The sequence below is a fragment of the Scyliorhinus torazame genome, chromosome 10 (assembly GCF_047496885.1).
Source record: "Scyliorhinus torazame isolate Kashiwa2021f chromosome 10, sScyTor2.1, whole genome shotgun sequence".
NCBI lineage: Eukaryota > Metazoa > Chordata > Chondrichthyes > Carcharhiniformes > Scyliorhinidae > Scyliorhinus > Scyliorhinus torazame.
Genome location: NC_092716.1, coordinates 83,580,522 through 83,599,397, shown reverse-complemented (window position 1 = coordinate 83,599,397; position 18,876 = coordinate 83,580,522). Strand labels below are relative to the sequence as shown.

Here is an 18,876-nt window from a genome sequence, read left to right as displayed (position 1 = left end):
TTGAAGCAAGTAAGAAAACCTTGAGAAGGGGTGGCTATTAATTTTCCTCAAAAATCTTAACCAGGCTTTTACAAATTTCAAAGTTAACAGGTCTTTATTTTCATAAAGAATCATGGTTCTTCAATTTAAAAAAAAATTAGAATATATATATGAATATTAATTGTAGAACTGAAATTTAATACACTCAATTTTGTAGAAACCATATGAACAACATGACAGAGCAAACAGGATCTTTTTCTGGTAAGCTTCCTCTTTATTTTTCCTCCTGTTATATATGCTGTTGCAAATTCGACAACAGTTAAATTATCTTTAATTTTGGTAAAGTTTTGTTTTAAAATGTGTAGCTGCTGTGCTGAAAGCACAGGTGTCCAAATCCACATCAGTTTGGAGGTCAATTGATAAACAGCTTTGGAACAGCATTAGCATGAAACCTGAGCGTGATTGTATTCATAATAAAGTTGGAAAATGGAAACCTTTGTGATGGATCCTTTTTAAAAAAAAATTTCATATGTAGAGAAGACCTAAGCATTTTTGTTTGCATGTATGAGTTGTGCTTTAGTTAGAGGAAAATAATCTTATCGGGGCTATTGGAAATTTTAGAAAAGAAATTAGCAGTTACATTTATGGATATCTTTCTAGGGGCAGCATGATGGCGCAGTGGTTAGCACTGCTAGCTCATGGTGCCGTGGACCTAGGGTCGATCCTAGTCCCGAGCCACTGTCCGTATGGACTTTGCACATTCTCCCTGTGTCTGCGTGGGTCTCTCCCCACAACCCAAAAAGATGTGCAGGATAGGTGGATTGGCTACGTTAAATTGCCCCTTAATTTGGAAAAAAATAATTGGGTACTCTAAATTTAATTAAAAATGGATATCTTTCTAACCTTCTTGTGAATTTTGAACTTATGGGTTATGTTCACGCTGAGCAGTGGAACGCTTCCCACGTCAGGCACCCAGTGTCAGCATCAAACACTTTCAGGTTATTTGTCGCACTGTTAGATATCCCAGTCATATGCCCAACCCCATCCTCTGAGGAATTCCCATTACTACACCGCCGTGTTTCAAAAAATTTTGTGTATTACCTATCCTGTGGCCAGGGACAGTACGGTGGCACAGTGGTTAGCACCGCTGCCTCACGGCGCCGAGGTCCCAGGTTCGATCCCGGCTCTGGGTCACTGTCCGTGCGGAGTTGGCACATTCTCCCCGTGTTTGCGTGGGTTTCGCCCCCCTAACCCAAAGATGTGCAGGCTAGGTGGATTGGCCACACTAAATTGCCCCTGAATTGAAAAAACAAAGTAATTGGGTACACTAAATTTTATAAAAAACTCTCCTGTGGCCTGTCATCCTCTCACCTTAATTCATGTCAGTAGAGTTCATTGACATGGTTGATTTTACTGTTCTGCATTGTGCCAAATTGTAGTGTTCTAACTTCTAAGGTCAGTTATCTCAGCACAGACCAGGAATCAAACTGGGATCGTTTCATCTTATAGCTTATTGCTACACTCCACAGTGTCATTATCCATGTAGCCATTCAGGCAGTCTGGCTACATCATATTCTGCTTAATTATGTTAAAGACTCATAAAAATTGATGCCCAGGTTAATTAAACGATGAACATAGGTTCATCATGAGCAGGTTAATCTAAATTTGTTTGTTGAAAATCAATTTTGAACAAGATTTTGAAATAATATTTCACTGTATGCTATACTTTAGGTTTGACATTTTGGGTATCCTCAGGGTTAGGGTTAGGGAACTACTTGAAGTGCTGGATCATTAATTGTGAGATGTAAACAAACATCTGGGGCGTCATTCTCCGACCCCCCGCCGGGTCGGAGAATGGCCGTTGGCCGCCGTGAATCCCGCCCCCGCCGAAGTTTCCGCTCCCGGAGATTGGGCGGGGGCGGGAATTGGGCCGCGCCGGTTGGCGGGACCCCCCGCTGGATTCTCCGGCCCGGATGGGCCGAAGTCCCGCCCAGGAATTGCCTGTCCCGCCGGCGTAAATCAAACCTGGTATTTACCGGCGGGACCAGGCGGCGTGGGCGGGCTCCGGGGTCCTGGGGGGGGCCGTGGGGCGATCTGACCCCGGGGGGTGCCCCACGGTGGCCTGGCCCGCGATCGGGGCCCACCGATCCACGGGCGGGCCTGTGCCGTGGGGGCACTCTTTCCCTTCCGCCTCCGCTACGGCCTCCACCATGGCGGAAGCGGAAGAGACTCTCCCCACTTCGCATGCGCGGGAAACTGACAGCGGCCGCTGACGCTCCCGCGCATGCGCTGGGAAACTGACAGCGGCCGCTGACCCTCCCGCGCATGCGCCACATTTCCGCGCCAGCTGGCGGGGAAACAAACGCCATTTCCGCCAGCTGGCGGGGCGGAAATCCCTCCGGCGTCGGCCTAGCCCCTCAATGTTGGGGCTAGGCCGCCAAAGATGCGGAGCCGTCCGCACCTTTGGGCCGGCGCGATGCCCGTCTGATTGGCGCCGGCTTTGGCGCCAGTCGGCGGACATCCCGCCGTTGGGGGAGAATTTCGCCCCTGGTTCTGGAGGTGGGAGGTGAAAGAGATGAAGGATCTGTTTTTGGAGGGGAGATTTGGAAGTTTAGAGGAGTTGGGGGTGAATTGGGCTGCAGCGTGTTGAGGGTTCTGCGTATATGCAGGTGCGGAATGTCGTGAGAAAGACTTTTCCGAGTTTCCCGGTGGCACGCCATCCTCGTTGGAGGAGGTACTGTCGGTGAAGGGGCTGGAGAATGGGGTTGTCTCAGTGATTTATGGTAGGTTTACGGAAGAGGAGAAGGATTCGATGGAGGGAATAAGGCAAAGTGGGAGGAAGACTTGGGGATGGCGCTGGAGGTTGGATTATGGTACAAAGTGCTGCGAAGGGTCAATGCCTTGACCTTGTGTGCGAGGTTGGGGCTAATTCAGCTAAAGTGGTGTATAGGGCGCACTTAACAAGGGCGCAGATGAGCTGGCTGTTTGAGGGGATGGTGGATAGTTCATAGAATCAGAGAATTTACAGTGCAGGAGGCCATTCAGTCCATCGAGTCTGCACTGGCCCTTCGGAACAGCACCCCACTTAAGCTCACACCTCCACCCTATCCCCGTAACCCAGTAACCCCATTTTTCTTTTTAGGTATGTTTTTAAAAAAAAAATTTGAGTGCCAATTAAGGGGCAATTGAGTGTGGCCAATCCACCTACCCTGCACATCTTGTGGGGGCGAAACCCACGCAAACACGGGGAAAATGTGCAAACTCCACACGGACAGTGACCCAGAGCCGGGATTGAACCTGGAATCTTGGCGCCGTGAGGCTGCAGTGCCAACCATTGCGCCACCATGCTGCCCTCAGTAACCCCACTTAACCTTTTTGGACACTATGGGGAATTTATCATGGTCAATCCACCTAACCTGCACGTACGTCTTTGGACCGTGGGAGGAAATTGGAGCACCCGGAGGAAACCCACACAGACACGGGGAGAACGTGCAGATTCCGCACAGAACAGTGACCCAAGCCGGGAATCGAACCTGGGACCCTGGAGCTGTGCAAGTGATTACATGTGAAGCAACTGTGCTAACCATTGTGCTGTGATGTTGTGTGGGAGGGGCGCAGCCAACCATGTCCATATGTTCTGGTCCTGCTCGAAATGAAGAGGTATTACAAGTCGGTTTTCAGCACTATGTCCGAGTTTTTGCATGTGGATCTGGAGCCGGGTCCCTTCGAGGCCATATTTGGGTTGTAGAACCCACCAGAGTTGCAGACAGGGGCGGGAGCATATGTCTTGGCCTTTGCCTTGTTGATCGCTCACAGGTGGGTCCTGTTGGGGTTGAGGTCAGGTTCTCTCTCTCTCTCTCTCTCTCTCCCCCCTGAGAGTGGCCGATGAAGGGTTCCATCGGAGATGGGGGTTGTTCATCTTTGCACTTTGGAGACCAGGTTGCTCCCAAAGGATGTGGGCTGGGGGGGTTGTTTTGTTTGTGTTAAAATGTTGAATAAAAATATTTTTCAAGAAAGAAAATAATCTATAATCTTTATTAGTGTTAACACTGCAATGAAGCTGCTGTGAAAGTCCCCTCGTCGCCACACTCTGACGTGTGTTTGGGTACACTGAGGGAGAATTCAGAATGACAAGCACGTCTTTTGGGACTTGTGGAAGGAAACCGGAGCGCCCGGAACAAACCTACGCAGACACGGGACCCAAGCCGGGAATCAAACCCGGGTCCCTGGCGCTGTGCAAGCGATTACATTGCATGATCATAAATCCTAATGCTTACAATAGTTTATAATCTGGACAAAGTATTATTTATTCTGAAACAATTTCTGTAGCATAGTTATTTCTTATTTGTCCAGCCCAAGTACTTTTTTCATAACGTGATAGGTGTGTCTGGGAGGTGCAATAAGAGATTGGACACATGCTTATTACTTTTGCTCCAAGATTACCTAACCTGCACTGGGAAATCAATGGTTCTTCGACAATATTAATGGAATTTCACATTTAATGGTGTCTTGTAAGTAAGCTGAGTAACTCAGAAATGGCAGAATGAAAGATTTTTAAAATGTTGTGTTTTAGGTCTCTGTTTATCAAACCTAATAGCAGCAGTAGAGGATGAAGATAATTCATTAAAAAGTGCAGTTGAACTCTGCCTTGATTTAACTGATAGTTGCAAAGCTTCAACATCTACATCATCCTATTTGTTACCATCAATTCATCCACCTACAGGATGGAAAACTTCGAGCAGAAAAAATACGGTACAGCAGTTTCAACTTTTGTTTTCGATTATTTTAGTTGATATGATATTGGGTGTGCTGGTTGAATACAGGCTGTTGAGGATTGAGGTTCAGTCTGATTCTAGTGGGTTATAAAACATTGACCTGGGTTCATGTTAAGTCCAAATGGTTCTGGGCGGCATGATGGTACAGTGGCAGCACTGCTATCTCCCCGCGCCGAGGACCCGAGTTCAATCCCGGCCCTGGGTCACTAGTCATATGGAGTTTATGCATTCTCCCCATGTCTGTGTGGGTCTCACCCCACAACCCAAAGATGTGCAGAGTAGGTGGATTGGCCATGTTAAATTGCCCCTTAATTACATTTTTTTTAAAGTCCAAATGGTTGGGACGAAAGTCTTCGAGAGCTCTGGTGACTAAGGATTTGAAGTGAAAACCTTGTCTGCATCCTACTTTTAATTTACAGACTGCTGTTTCGCATATCCAAGTTCTAAATGTATGCTGATGGCATTCAACTCTACCTCCCCGTCACTTCTGTCACAAATTTGAATATGGAAATTCTATACAGACAGCCTGTTTTTGAGCCTCGAGTTGATTGATGTTCAATTGTTTGAGCAATTTCAGAAAAAAAAGAAAAGAAGATTCAGAACAGATCTAGCGGCTAGAAACTGGACACCTATGAGGCAACCTATTAGCAGCAGCAGAATTATATTCAACCACAATCTTGTAACCTCTTAGTCAGACATATCCCTCACTGCTTTTACCATGAAGCATGTTATTCATTGAGTGACAAGTGAATACATTGAATGGTCCAAGTTTTTAAACAAGTTTTGACAACATGACAATACTAATTAAGAGATTTCCAGTGCTTGCATGGAACGTCAGTGCATGCATGTTTCCGAGCATGGGGCGCCATGCGCACCACTCCGCAAGCAGTTGGGAGCACTGCATGTTCTACTCCGAGGGCTTCTACCTTCTGTAACACTGTCCTCGTGGCATTACAGATCCAAAATTCACGCCACATGTCCTTAATATATGTTAACAATCATAGAATTTTTACAGTGCAGAAGGAGGCCATTCGGCCCATCGAGTCTGCACCGGCTCTTGGAAAGAGCACCCTACCCAAGGTCAACACCTCCACCCTATCCCCATAACCCAGTAACCCCACCCAACACTAAGAGCAATTTTGGACACTAAGGGCAATGTATCATGGCCAATCCACCTAACCTGCACATCTTTGGACTGTGGGAGGAAACCGGAGCACCCGGAGGAAACCCACGCACACACGGGGAGGATGTGCAGACTCCGCACAGACAGTGACCCAAGCCGGAATCGAACCTGGGACCCTGGAGCTGTGAAGCAATTGTGCTATCCACAAGGCTACCGTGCTGCCCCTAATCATATCCTATGGCACTTTATCAGACACCTATTGAAACCATCTGCCTAGCATCCATTGTTCCTAATTAACTCAAATATTTCTAAGTGAGTATTTACTATATCTCCTATATAGTTCCAGAGCTTGACATTAGGCCGAATCGCCTTTTAAAGGTACTGACTGGTAGCTCACAGATGGTTTTCCCAAGCAGCCTTTTTCATGTGTGCACTTGGGCAATGTGTTGGCTGACTCAGCATGTAACTGGAATCAAACCTGTAACCCCTTGGCCTACATATTTCAGTACCACATCATTTAACCATTGTCTTGGGAGTTTCATGATTTAAATCATTATAATTGTGCAACTTTTGACTGAACTCACCTGCTTCATTTATGTAATCAACCTAATTGTTACCTTCCCCTAAAGACCTGGCTGCCCCCATTTGGAACTCTGTGACTTGTCATCTTTTCCTGTTACTTGTTTCAGAGAAGTTTGCACTAATTGTTAATATGAATGGCCCATCAGTCAATGATCAGAATTACACCTGGGTGAATCACTCCTTTTAAATGTCTTTGCTTATGCTTGATTGACATTACGCTAGGAAAATTATGTGATTTCCCAATTTGATGCTTTTAGCATAGGCAGCTTATAAATGGCTGCACGTTTGTAGCATAATTTTTAGAATGCAGGAAAATTAGTTGAGCGCCATTAATGTTTTTTATAGTTAAGATATCGCTGGAGGACTTCCGGTTGCGGCTATGCTGAGCTAAGTCGCACGTTCGGCAGCTCCCGTCAGAAACGGACTTTTGGGCTCTTTTTAGGGGCCCCAGCAGCATTTGTTCGACGGTTCCCAGTGTGGGAAGGCGACAGTACAATTCCCCCGGCACTGTATGGATTGGACCAGGAGTGGAGCGGTGAAAAAAGTGATTTCGGTGCAGCGAAAAGTGGGATGGAGGAGAACCAAGATGGCGGCGGGTGGAGACCAGGCAGCGTGGTCGCAATGGTCGCAAGAGCAGCAGGAGTTCCTCAAGCGCTGTTTTGCGGACCTGAAGGCAGAGCTGCTGGAGCCGATGAAGGCATCGATCGATAAGCTGGTCAAGACCCAGAAGGCCCAAGGGGCGGCGATCCGGGAGGTGCGGCAAAAGGCCCCAGAGAACGAGGACGAGATCTTGGGCCTGGCGGTGAAGGTGGAGGCGCACGAGGCGCTTCCCAAGAAGTGGCAAGAAAAGTTTGAAGACATGGAGAATCGGTCGAGGAGGAAGAACCTTTGAATTCTGGGTCTCCCGGAGGGAGTGGAGGGGTCGGATGCTGGAGCATACGTGGTCACGATGCGGAACACGCTGATGGGCGTGGGAGCTTTCCCGAGGCCCTGGAGCTGGATGGGGCTCACCGAGTCCTGGCGAGGAGGCCCAGGGCAAACGAGACGCCGCGGGCGGTAATGGTGCGATTCCACCGCTTTGTGGACAGGGAGTGTGTCCTGAGATGGGCTAAAAAGGAACGGTGCAGCAGGTGGGAGAACGCAGAGATCCGTATATATCAGGACTGGAGCATGGAGGTGGCCAAGAAGAGGGCCGGGTACAACCGGGCTAAGGCGGTTCTGCATCGGAAGGGGGTGAAATTCGGGATGCTGCAGCCGGCGCGATTGTGGGTCACGTTTAAGGACCGACACCATTACTTTGAGACGCCGGAGGAGGCGTGGACCTTTATCCAGGCTGAAAAGTTGGACACGGACTGAAGGTTTTTGGGAGGGGGTGTCGATGGAGGTTATTGTGGTTATTGTGTTTTGGGGGATGTTCTGTTCTGTTTTCTTTGGTGCTGGGTGGGGTTGGGTAAATGGTTCAAAGTGGGGGTTGTGTGAGAGTGTGGGCGTCGGTGGTTGGAAGGACTGGGCCCAGCCGGGGGGGGGGGTAGGGGGAAGGGGAGGCCCGAGGTGGGGGAGCTGAGATAAGGCCGCAAAAGGGAGCTGCGCCAGAGAGGGTGAGGCCGGCTTGGTGGAAAGCGCGGGCTTTTTCCCGCGCTAGGGAAGGAAGGGGCGGGGCCGGGGGGAAGGGCGGTGTTGGGAGGAGCGCACGCTGACTGCCAGGAGGCGGAGGAGAGATTTTCACACTGGGGGGTCGACGGCCGGGAGAGGCCAGGGTCAGCAGGAGTCAGATGACTTACCGGAGTGCCATAGGGGGAGCAATACAGCTATGGGGGGGGGACCTACATTGGGGGGGTGGGGGCTGAGACTGGGTTGCTGCTGCATTGGCCAAAGGGGAGCTGGAGTTCGGCGAGAGAGTCGGGGCGGGGGTCCGCCGCCTGGGGGAATGGAGGGTGCGGGAGGCGCGGGCATGTGGCTGGACTAGAAAGGGAGATGGCTAGTCGGCGGGGGGCGGGAAGCCCCCTGATCCGGCTGATAACTTGGAATATGAGAGGCCTGAACGGGCCGGTCAAGAGGGCCCGTGTGTTCGCGCACCTGAAGGGACTGAAGGCAGATGTGGTTATGGTCCAGGAGACGCATTTAAAGGTGACAGATCAGGTCAGGTTGAGATAGGGGTGGGTAGGGCAGGTTTTCCACTCGGGGTTGGACGCCGAGGGGTGGCGATCTTGGTGGGGAAGCGGATGTCGTTTGAGGCGCTGAACATCGTGGCAGATAATGGAGGTCGGTACGTGATGGTGAGTGGTAAGCTGCAAGGGGTACGGGTGGTACTAGTGAATGTATACGCCCCGAATTTGGGCGATGCCGTATCTTTAGAGGCTAACGACAATGGGGAGGTGCAGGTGGGGGTGGTCTGGGAGGCGCTGAAGGCGGTGATTAGGGGAGAGCTAATCTCCACTAGGGCCCATAAGGAGAGGAGAGAGGGGAAGAGATTGGTGGGGGAGATATTAAGGGTGGATAGGAGGTATGCAGAGGTCCCCGAGGAGGGATTACTCAAGGATCGACGAAGCCTCCAGGCCGAATTCGACCTGTTAACTACCAGGAAGGCAGAGGTGCAGTGGAGGAAAGCGCAAGGGGCGGTGTACGAATATAGGGCGAAGGCGAGCCGGATGTTGGCACATCAGCTTCGGAAGCGGGAGGCAGCGAGGGAGATTGGGGGAGTTAGGAACAGAGGAGGGAACACGGTGCGGAGTGCGGTGGAATAAATGGGGTATTCAGGGACTTTTATGAGGAGCTGTATAGGTCTGAGCCCCCGACGGGGGACGGGGGGATGCGCCGATTTTTGGATCGGCTGAGTTTCCCGAGGGTGGAGGAGGAGCAGGTGGTTGGGCTAGGGGCACCGATTGGGCTGGAGGAGCTGGTTAAGGGGTTCGGGAGCATGCAGGCAGGGAAGGCCCCGGGGCCGGATGGGTTCTCGGTGGAATTCTATCGGAGGTACATGGACCTGTTGGGCCCACTACTAGTGAGGACTTTCAATGAGGCGAGGGAGGGGGGGCACTACCCCCGACGATGTCCAGGGCACTGATCTCGCTGGTCCTGAAGTGGGACAAGGACCCATTACAGTGTGGGTTGTACAGGCCGATCTCGCTCCTCAACGTCGACGCGAAGTTGTTGGCGAAGGTGCTGGCTACCAGAATTGAGGACTGTGTCCCGGGGGTGATTCACGAGGACCAGACGGGATTTGTGAAGGGTAGGCAGCTGAACACCAATGTCCGGAGGCTCCCCAACATAATTATGATGCCTGCAGTGGAAGGGGAAGCGGAAGTAGTGGTGGCTATGGACGAGGAGAAGGCCTTCGATAGGGTGGAGTGGGAGTGGGAGTATCTTTGGGAAGTGCTGAGGAGGTTTGGGTTCGGGGAGGGGTTCATCAGTTGGGTTAGGCGACTTTATAAAGCCCCGGTGGCGAGTGTGACCACGAACCGGCAGAGGTCGGAATACTTTTGGCTGTACCGGGGGACGAGGCAGGGGTGTCCCCTATCCCCCTTGTTGTTCGCAATGGCAATTGAGCCTTTGGCCATGGCACTGAGGGAGTCCAGGAACTGGAGGGGACTGATTCGGGGGGAGAGGAACAGCGGGTGTCGCTGTATGCCGATGACCTGTTATTGTATGTGGTGGACCCAGTGGAGGGGATGCCAGAGGTTATGCGGATCCTCAGGGAGTTCGGGGACCTTTCCGGATATAAGCTTAACGTAGGGGAGAGTGAGCTCTTTGTGATACACCCAGGGGACCAGGGAAGGGAGATAGACGAGCTACCGCTGAAGAGGGCGGAAAGGAGCTTTCGGTACCTGGGGATCCAGGTGGCTAGGAGTTGGAGGGCCCTGCACAAGCTCAATTTGACGCGGCTGGTGGAGCAGATGGAGGAGAACAAAAACATAGAACATAGAAAATACAGCACAGAACAGGCCCTTCGGCCCACGATGTTGTGCCGAACCTTTGTCCTAGATTAATCATAGATTATCATTGAATTTACAGTGCAGAAGGAGGCCATTCGGCCCAGCGAGTCTGCACCGGCTCTTGGAAAGAGCACCCTACCCAAACTCAACACCTCCACCCAACACCAAGGGCAATTTGGACATTAAGGGCAATTTATCATTGGCCAATTCACCTAATCCACACATCTTTGGACTGTGGGAGGAAACCGGAGCACCCGGAGGAAACCCACGCAGACACGGGGAGGACATGCAGACTCCGCACAGACAGTGACCCAAGCCGGAATCGAACCTGGTACCCTGGAGCTGTGAAGCAATTGTGCTATCCACAATGCTACCGTGCTGCCCTTGAGAACAAATAACTCTACACTATATCATTTTACCGTAATCCATGTACCTATCCAATAGCTGCTTGAAGGTCCCTAATGTTTCCGACTCAACTACTTCCACAGGCAGTGCATTCCATGCCCCCACTACTCTCTGGGTAAAGAACCTACCTCTGATATCCCTCCTATATCTTCCACCTTTCACCTTAAATTTATGTCCCCTTGTAATGGTTTGTTCCACCCGGGGAAAAAGTCTCTGACTGTCTATCTATTCCCCTGATCATCTTATAAACCTCTATCAAGTCGCCCCTCATCCTTCTCCGTTCTAATGAGAAAAGGCCTGGCTCCCTCAACCTTTCCTCGTAAGACCTACTCTCCATTCCAGGCAACATCCTGGTAAATCTTCTTTGCACCTTTTCCAAAGCTTCCACATCCTTCCTAAAATGAGGCGACCAGAACTGTACACAGTGTACAGTTGCCACTGTCGTTGGGTAGGGTGCAATCGGTGAAAATAATGGTCCTTCCGAGGTTCCTCTTTGTGTTCCAGTGCCTTCCCATCCTGATCCCTAAGGCCTTTTTTAAACGGGTCAGCAGGAGCATCATGGGATTTGTGTGGGCGAATAAGACCCCGAGAGTAAAAAGAGTGTTTCTGGAGCGTAGCAGGGACAGAGGAGGGCTAGCGTTGCCCAATCTATGTGGGTACTACTGGGTTGCCAATGTGGCGATGATCCGTAAGTGGGTAATGGAGGGGGAGGGACGGCGTGGAAGAGGCCGGAGATGGCGTCCTGTGTGGGCACGGGTCTGGGAGCGCTGGTGACAGCACAGCTGCCGCTCCCGCCGACAAGGTACACCGCGAGTCCGGTGGTGGCGGCGACTCTGAAAATTTGGGGGCAGTGGAGGCGCCTCAGGGGTGAGGTTAGAGGCCTCGGTTTGGTCCCCGATCCGAGAGAACCATCGGTTCGTCTCGGGGAGAATGGATGGGGGGTTTCTGAGCTGGCATTGGGCAGGAATTAAAAGAATGGGGGACCTGTTTATAGAGGGGACGTTTGCGAGCCTTGGGGCGAAATTTCGGCTGCCCCCCCGGAAACGCCTTCAGGTACATGCAGGTGAGGGCGTTCGTGAGAAGGCAGGTGAAGGAATTTCCGCTGCTTCCAGCACGTAAGATTCAAGATAGGGTGCTCTCGGGGGTGTGGGTTGGAGAAGGCAAGGTCTCGGCGGTCTATCAGGAGATGCAGGAAGAGGAGGAGCTAAAGGGTAAATGGGAGAAGGAGCTTGGGGAGGAGATAGATCAGGGTCTGTGGGCTGATGCCCTGGGTAGGGTTAATTCTTCCTCCTCTTGCGCCAGGCTTAGCCTGATACAATTTAAGGTTCTTCACAGAGCGCATATGACAGGGGCGAGGTTGAGTAGGTTTTTTGGGATAGAGGACAGGTGTGTGATGTGCTCGGGGAGCCCAGCAAACCACGCCCATATGTTCTGGGCGTGTCCGGCGCTGGATAGGTTTTGGAGGGGCTTTGCGAGGACTGTCTAAGGTGGTGAACACCCGGGTCAAGCCGAACTGGGGGTCAGCGCTATTTGGGGTATCGGACAAGCCGGGAGTGCAGGAGGCGAAAGAGGCTGGTATTTTGGCCTTTGCGTCCCTGGTAGCCCGGCGGAGGATTCTGCTACAGTGGAAGGATGCGAAGCCCCCAAGCTTAGAAGCCTGGATCAGCGACATGGCAGGGATCATTAAATTGGAGAGGGTAAAGTTTGCCTTGTGAGGGTCTGTGCAAGGGTTCTTTAGGCGGTGGCAACCGTTCCTAGACTTTCTAGCAGAACGTTAGGAGGTGGTCAGCAGCAGCAACCCGGGGGGGGAGGTTTCGGGTATGTGTTTATTATTGTTTCATGGGGGTTTGTACATTGGGGGAATTCGTGATATAAATGTACGATGTTGATCTGTGTGTTATATGCTTTTCTTTTTTCTGTAAGGAGGGGGGGTTTGTTAAAATTTTCTAAAATTGAATAAAAATATTTTTTTTAAAAAGATATTGCTGGCGATTAATGTAACCAGAGAAAGTTAATGTATTTTTGGACTGTGTTATATACACATGAACTTCTTTCATTTTGTGAGAATTGATCATTTTTCCAGGATTGTTACATGATTGATAATATTTGAAAAATAACAATATTCTGAGGTAGTAAAAATGGTATTTATGTAGTCATCATGCTAACAGTTGATTTTGTCTTGTAGAACAAGATAAATATTTTCACTATTCCTGAAGCGATGCTTATGATTTCATCTAATCAAGAAGAAGTCTTAAATAATATAAAAGGTAGGCTGATCAGTACTCATAATTTATTCAGCGAAAATTACAAACACATCAAGATTTTATAGTTCTGCTTTGTGTTCTCATTCTTTGTTTTTAAACATATTGCTCCCTATTAGTGTTTTTTTTCCTCAGCAAAGTGAGATTGCCGGAGTTGCACACATCTTCAATTCCTTTTTTTAGGTGATTATTGGAGAGAATGGTGTGCAGTCACCTAGTGAAAATCTGGAGAATTCCATTTTGAGGGTTGTGATTTTTATTTGAACAAAGGTAGATGAGGTGCTGGACTTTCTTTATTTTTGTAATTCACATTAAACATCTACAGGTACAGTTTCTTATCCATCTCAAGCCCATGCCCTCAAGGACAGAAAAGACAAGAGAGTAAAGTGCTAATAAGCACCATGTGTGCATGTATCATCATTGTGCAAAGGAATTGTAGTATTGTATCATTGTGTTTCTTGTTTTAAATAACTTTCCCCTTTGAAAGAAAATTGAATGCACGCGCTGATTGCATTAGGTGAGCAGAATGTTCTTTTTAAATAGTAACTAAAACACTGTTACTGGATCTTGGCCATATTACAGAATCTGTTATATTTGCTTTTTATTTCAATGATAAATTCTAAGACAAAAATTGCATTTATTTTTCTCATACTTGCTCACGGTCTCTTTCTTGCATTCCCTGTCATGAGTTGGCAGGCACATGCATGCTCTTACTGGATACAATTTCAACCAATTTTTGCAAGTTTTATTTTCTTTCGTGGAAAACATAATATTGTTTAATGCTCCCAGAGCTCTGGGGCGCAATTCTCCGAAATGGAGACTAAGTGTTTGCGCCGTCGTGAACGCATCGTGTTTCACGACGACAAGAAACGGGCACGGGGACTACCTGGGGGCCAGCATGGCACTGGAGCGGTTCACGCTGCTCCAGCCTCCCTTCCCGGTGCCAAATGGGCGCCGCGCCAACCCGCGCATGCGCGGGGGACTTCTTCAGCGCGCCGGCCCCGACGCAACATGGCATGGGGGTTCAGGGGTCGGCCGCGCAACAAAGTAGGCCTGGGGTGGGGGGGGAGGGAGGGAGGGAGACGCCGGCCCGCCGATCGGAGGTCACCGATCGTGGGCCAATCCCCATCGGAGGCCCCCCCCCCATCCCCCACAGGCCGCCCCCCGGCCCTTCGCGCAAAGTTCCCGCCGGCAGTGACCAGGGGTGAACGGCGCCGGCGGGACTCTGCTTTTTCCGCGCGTCTGGAGAATCGGCAATCCTGCTGCGTACAGCGGCCCGCGGCCAGCGCCGCATCGAACGCGCCGGCGAAAATGGCATTGATTCTCCGCACCTCGGAGAATCACGCGCCGGCGTCAGGGCGGCGTGGCGTGGTTGCGCTGATTCTCCGGCCCGGCGCGGGGCTCGGAGAATCGCGCCCCTGATGTTTTATCTGAATAGCTTACTCTGAAAATTGAGCTGAAAGACTAAATGGCCCGTATTTTGCATGCAGCCTCAAACAAATGTCGCTCGCATTCACCTGCTGACAACTGCCAACAAAAGATTTTTTTAACTTTTGAGTGGCGGATATGCACTACCCTCTACACGGCATTGATGACATTGTGAATGAGGCACTTCAACAAATTAGATTGAAGAATGCTCATTCAGGTGCAACAGCTAAACTAGGAAGCATAAATTAGATCTAAGCTAGCTATATAAAGATTGGAAAAGACAGATGGATTTATGAGATTTTAAAAATCTCAACATTGCCATAATTTCCTGAATATTGACTTGGAGGGGAACTTGCAGATGGTGGTGTTCCCATGTGTCTGCTGCCCTTACTCTCCTGAGTGGTAGTGGTTGTTGATTTGGATGGTGTATTCAAAGGAAAGCTGTTGCACTGCATCAGGTAGATGGTACACCCTACTGCCACAGTGGAAGAGGGAGTGAATATTTAAGATGGTAGGGGGGATACCAATCACATAAGTTATTTGTTCATGGACGTTGTTGAACATCTTGAGTGTTGTTAGAATTGGAATCATCTAAGCAAGTGGAGAGTTTTGCACCACACACCTGCCTTGTGGCTGTTAGATGGACAGGCTTTGGGGAGTGAGGAGGTGAGTTACGTGCTGTAGAATTGAATTACCAGTTCTTGGTTTGACCCTACTCATGTAACCGTAGTATTTATATGCTATTGGAATTACATTTTAGGTCAACAGTAACCCCCTAGGATGTTGATGAGGATCCAGAGTTGAAATGCTGTTGATCATCAATGGAGAACTTTTTTAATTCTCCCATGTTGGAGAAGTTATTGTTTTGCACTTGTGTAGTTCATTTATGAACCCAAGCCTGAATGTTGTCGAGGTTTTGCTGCATGAGGGCACTGACCTCAGTACCTGAGGTGTTGCGAATCACAGAATTGTTATGGTGCAGAAGGAGGACATTTGGCCCATCATCTCTGCACAGGCTCTCCAAACGAGCATTATGGCTTAGTGCCATTCCCCTGTTTTTCCTCATACCCATGCATATTGTTTCTATTCAAGTGATCATCTAATGCCCTCTTGAATGCATCAATTGAACCTGTCCCCACCATGCTTCTAGGCAGTGCATTCCAGACCCGAACCACTCATGTGAAACTATTTTGTCTTGCATAACATTTACTTCTTTTGCAAATCACTTTAAATCTGTGCCCTCTCATTCTTGATCCTTTTATGAGGGAAACAGTTTCTCCCTATCTATTCTGTCTAGCCCCCTAATGATTTTGGACACCTCTATCAAATCTTCTCCCAGCCTTTTCTCCAAGGAGAATAGTCCCAACCTCTCAAATTTATCCTCATAACTAAAGTTTCTCATCCCTAGAACCGTTCTTGTAAATTTCTTCTGTACTCTTTCCAAAGCGTTCACATCCTTCCTCTAATGTGGCGCCAGAACTGTACACAATATTCCAGCTGAGGTCTAACTAGTGTCTTGTCTAAGTTCAGCATAACCTCCTTGCTCTTGTACCCTTATTAATAAAGCTCAGAATATGATATGTTTTATTAACTGCTCTCTCCACCTGTCCTGCCACCTTCAAGGATCTCTGCATACATTCAGCCAGGTTCTTCTGCTCCTGCACCCCTTTAAAATTTTTGCCTCTTATTTAATATTGTCTTTCCTTGATCTTCCTTCCAAAATGCATCACCTCATACTTCTCTGCATTGAACTTCATCTGCCACCTATTTGCCCGCTCCACCAACTTGTTTTTGTCTTTTTGGAGTTCTATACTGGTCTCTTCACAGTTCACAATATTTCCAAGTTTTGTATCATCCGCAAACTTTGAAATGGTCCCCTGCACGCCAAGAAATAGATCGTTTATATATATAAGAAAAACATGAGTCCCAATGCCGACCCCTGGGGAACGCCACTACAACCCTTCCTCCAGCCTGGAGAATATCCATTGACCATTACTCTCTGCTTCCTATTATTCAGCCAGTTTTGTAACCACGTAACTACTGCCCAATTTATTCCATGAGCTATAACTTTTCTCAGAAGTCTGTTGTGTGGCACTGTATCGAATGCCTTCTGTAAGTCCAGGTACTCCAATCAACAGCATCACCCTCATCGATCTTTTCTGCTACCTCCTCAAAAAAACTGAAGCAAGTTAGTTAAACACTATGTTGGCTCTTCCTAATCAATCCACATTTTTCCATGCGACTACAAATTCTATCCCAAATAATTGCTTTGGAAGCTTGCCCACTACTGATATATTGAATGGCTTGTAATTTCTGAGGCTTTCCGTTCAACCTTTTTTGATCAAAGGCATAACATTTGCAATTCTCCAGTCCTCTGGCACCTCCCCAGAGTCTAGTGAAGACTGGAAGATTATGGCCAGCGCCTCTGCAATTTCCATTCTCACTTCCTTCAATATCTTTAGATGCATTTCATCTTGTCCTGATGCCTTATTAACCTTCAGTACAGACAGTTTATTCAACACTTCCCCATTATCAATTTTGAGCTTTACTATGGACAGAATTTCCATGTCTGTCGCCATGCCCTGGGTAGTACCTACCTCCTTGTAAAGATGAACGCAAAACATTCATTTAATACCTCAACCATGCCCCCTGCCTCCATGTTTAAATCCCTTTTAGGTCTCTAATCAACCCTACTCCTTTTACCACCTTTTTACTATTTATATGCCTATAGAGGCTTTGGGTTGCCAATCTTTTCTCGTAATCCCTCTTTGCTTCTCTAATGTGCGTTTCCACCTCCCCTCGGAACCTTCTGTATTCCTCTTGGTTCTCAACTGTATTTTCTACCTGATACCTGTCAAAAGCACACATTTTCTTCCTTATCTTAATTCCTATCTCCTTTTTCATTCAAGGAGCTCTGGATTTGTTTGCCCTACCGTTCCTTTTTAAAGGAATATTCCTTGATTGTGTCCGGAGTGTTTTGAAGGTAGCCCATTGTTCAGCTATGGTTTTCCCCACCAACCTTTTGTTCCAGTCTAACTGGCTCGGCTCCGTTCTTGCCCCATTGACATCAGTTAATTATTTTTATTTTGGATTGCCTATTTTCCTTCTATCATCATTCAAACCTTACAATACAATGGTCGTTATCTCCTAAATGTTACCCCATCAACACTTGATCTACATGGCCCACTACATTTCGAAGATCCAGGTCTAACAGTACATTCTTTCTTGTTGAACTGGACACATATTGCTGTAGAATATTTTCCCGAACTCAATCTGGGAATTTAAAAAAAATTAAATTTAGAGTACCCAATTGTTTTTTTCTCCAATTAAGGTGCAATTTAGCATGGTCAATCCACCTAACCTGCACATCTTTGGGTTGTGGGGGTGAAACCCACGCAGACACGGGGAGAATGTGCAAACTCCACACAGACGGTGACCCGGGGCCGAGATCGAACCTGGGCCCTCAGCGCCGTAGGCAGCAATGCTAACCACTGCGCCACTGTGCGGCCGCAACAATCTGGGAACTTTTGCCCCTCTCTGCCCCTTACACTTACATTGTCCCAGTCTATATTTGGTAATTAAAGTTCCCAATTAAAACTATAATGTTTGCATCTCTCTGTAATTTCCCTGCAGAATTGTTCTACATCCTTCTCACTGCCACTGACCGCTTCAGTCATCAAGAAACATCTCCACTTCTGATCTTAATGATGGAGGGAAGGTCATTGATGAAGCAGCTGAAGATAGTTGGTCAGAAGGCCAAAGCCTGAGGAACTCCTGCATTGTCTTGAGACTGAGGTGATTGGCCTCCAGTAACCACAGCCATCTTACCTTTGAGTTAGATATGACTCCAATCAGTGGAGAGTTTCCCCGATTCCCATTTACTTCAATTTTGCTAGAGTTCCTTGATGTTGCACTCTGTCAATGCCACCTTGATGTCAAGGACAGTCAAAGTTCCCTAACCTCTGGAATTCTTTTAATTTTATTTGGATCAAAATTGTAATGAGACTTGGGGCTGAGTTGCCTTGGTGGAACCCAAACCCAACATTGATCAAGAGATAAATGCTGAGTGAGTGTAGCTTGATACCATTGTTGATGACACCTCCCATTGCTTTGCTAATGATTGAGAATAAAAGGATGGTAATTGGGTGGATAGGATTTACCCTCCCTATGGGCATGACATACCTGAGCAATTTTCCATACTGTCAGGTAGATGGCAGTGTTGTGACAGGACTGGAACAGCTGGACTAGGGGTGCAGATAGTTCTGGAGCAGAAGTCTTCAATACTACAATCCAGGTTGTTATGAGGGCCCATAGCCTTTACTGTATCCATCCCATACACCTATTTCTTGATCTAACCAAGAAATCAAATTAACTTGGTCTGAACCATTGGA

The 18,876-nt window shown here is 48.5% G+C and overlaps 1 protein-coding gene across 5 annotated transcripts in view; it reads left to right on the top strand.

The window, feature by feature from the left end:
- acd (ACD shelterin complex subunit and telomerase recruitment factor) overlaps nt 1–18,876 on the top strand; it is a 67,477-nt gene that overhangs the window by 27,305 nt on the left and 21,296 nt on the right. For all 5 annotated transcript variants that reach the window (XM_072518322.1, XM_072518323.1, XM_072518321.1 and 2 more), the window contains 3 exons: nt 197–240; nt 4,553–4,731; nt 12,982–13,063. In XM_072518322.1, the coding sequence (XP_072374423.1) occupies nt 197–240; nt 4,553–4,731; nt 12,982–13,063 (305 nt within the window). The remainder of the gene's footprint in view (nt 1–196; nt 241–4,552; nt 4,732–12,981; nt 13,064–18,876) is intronic.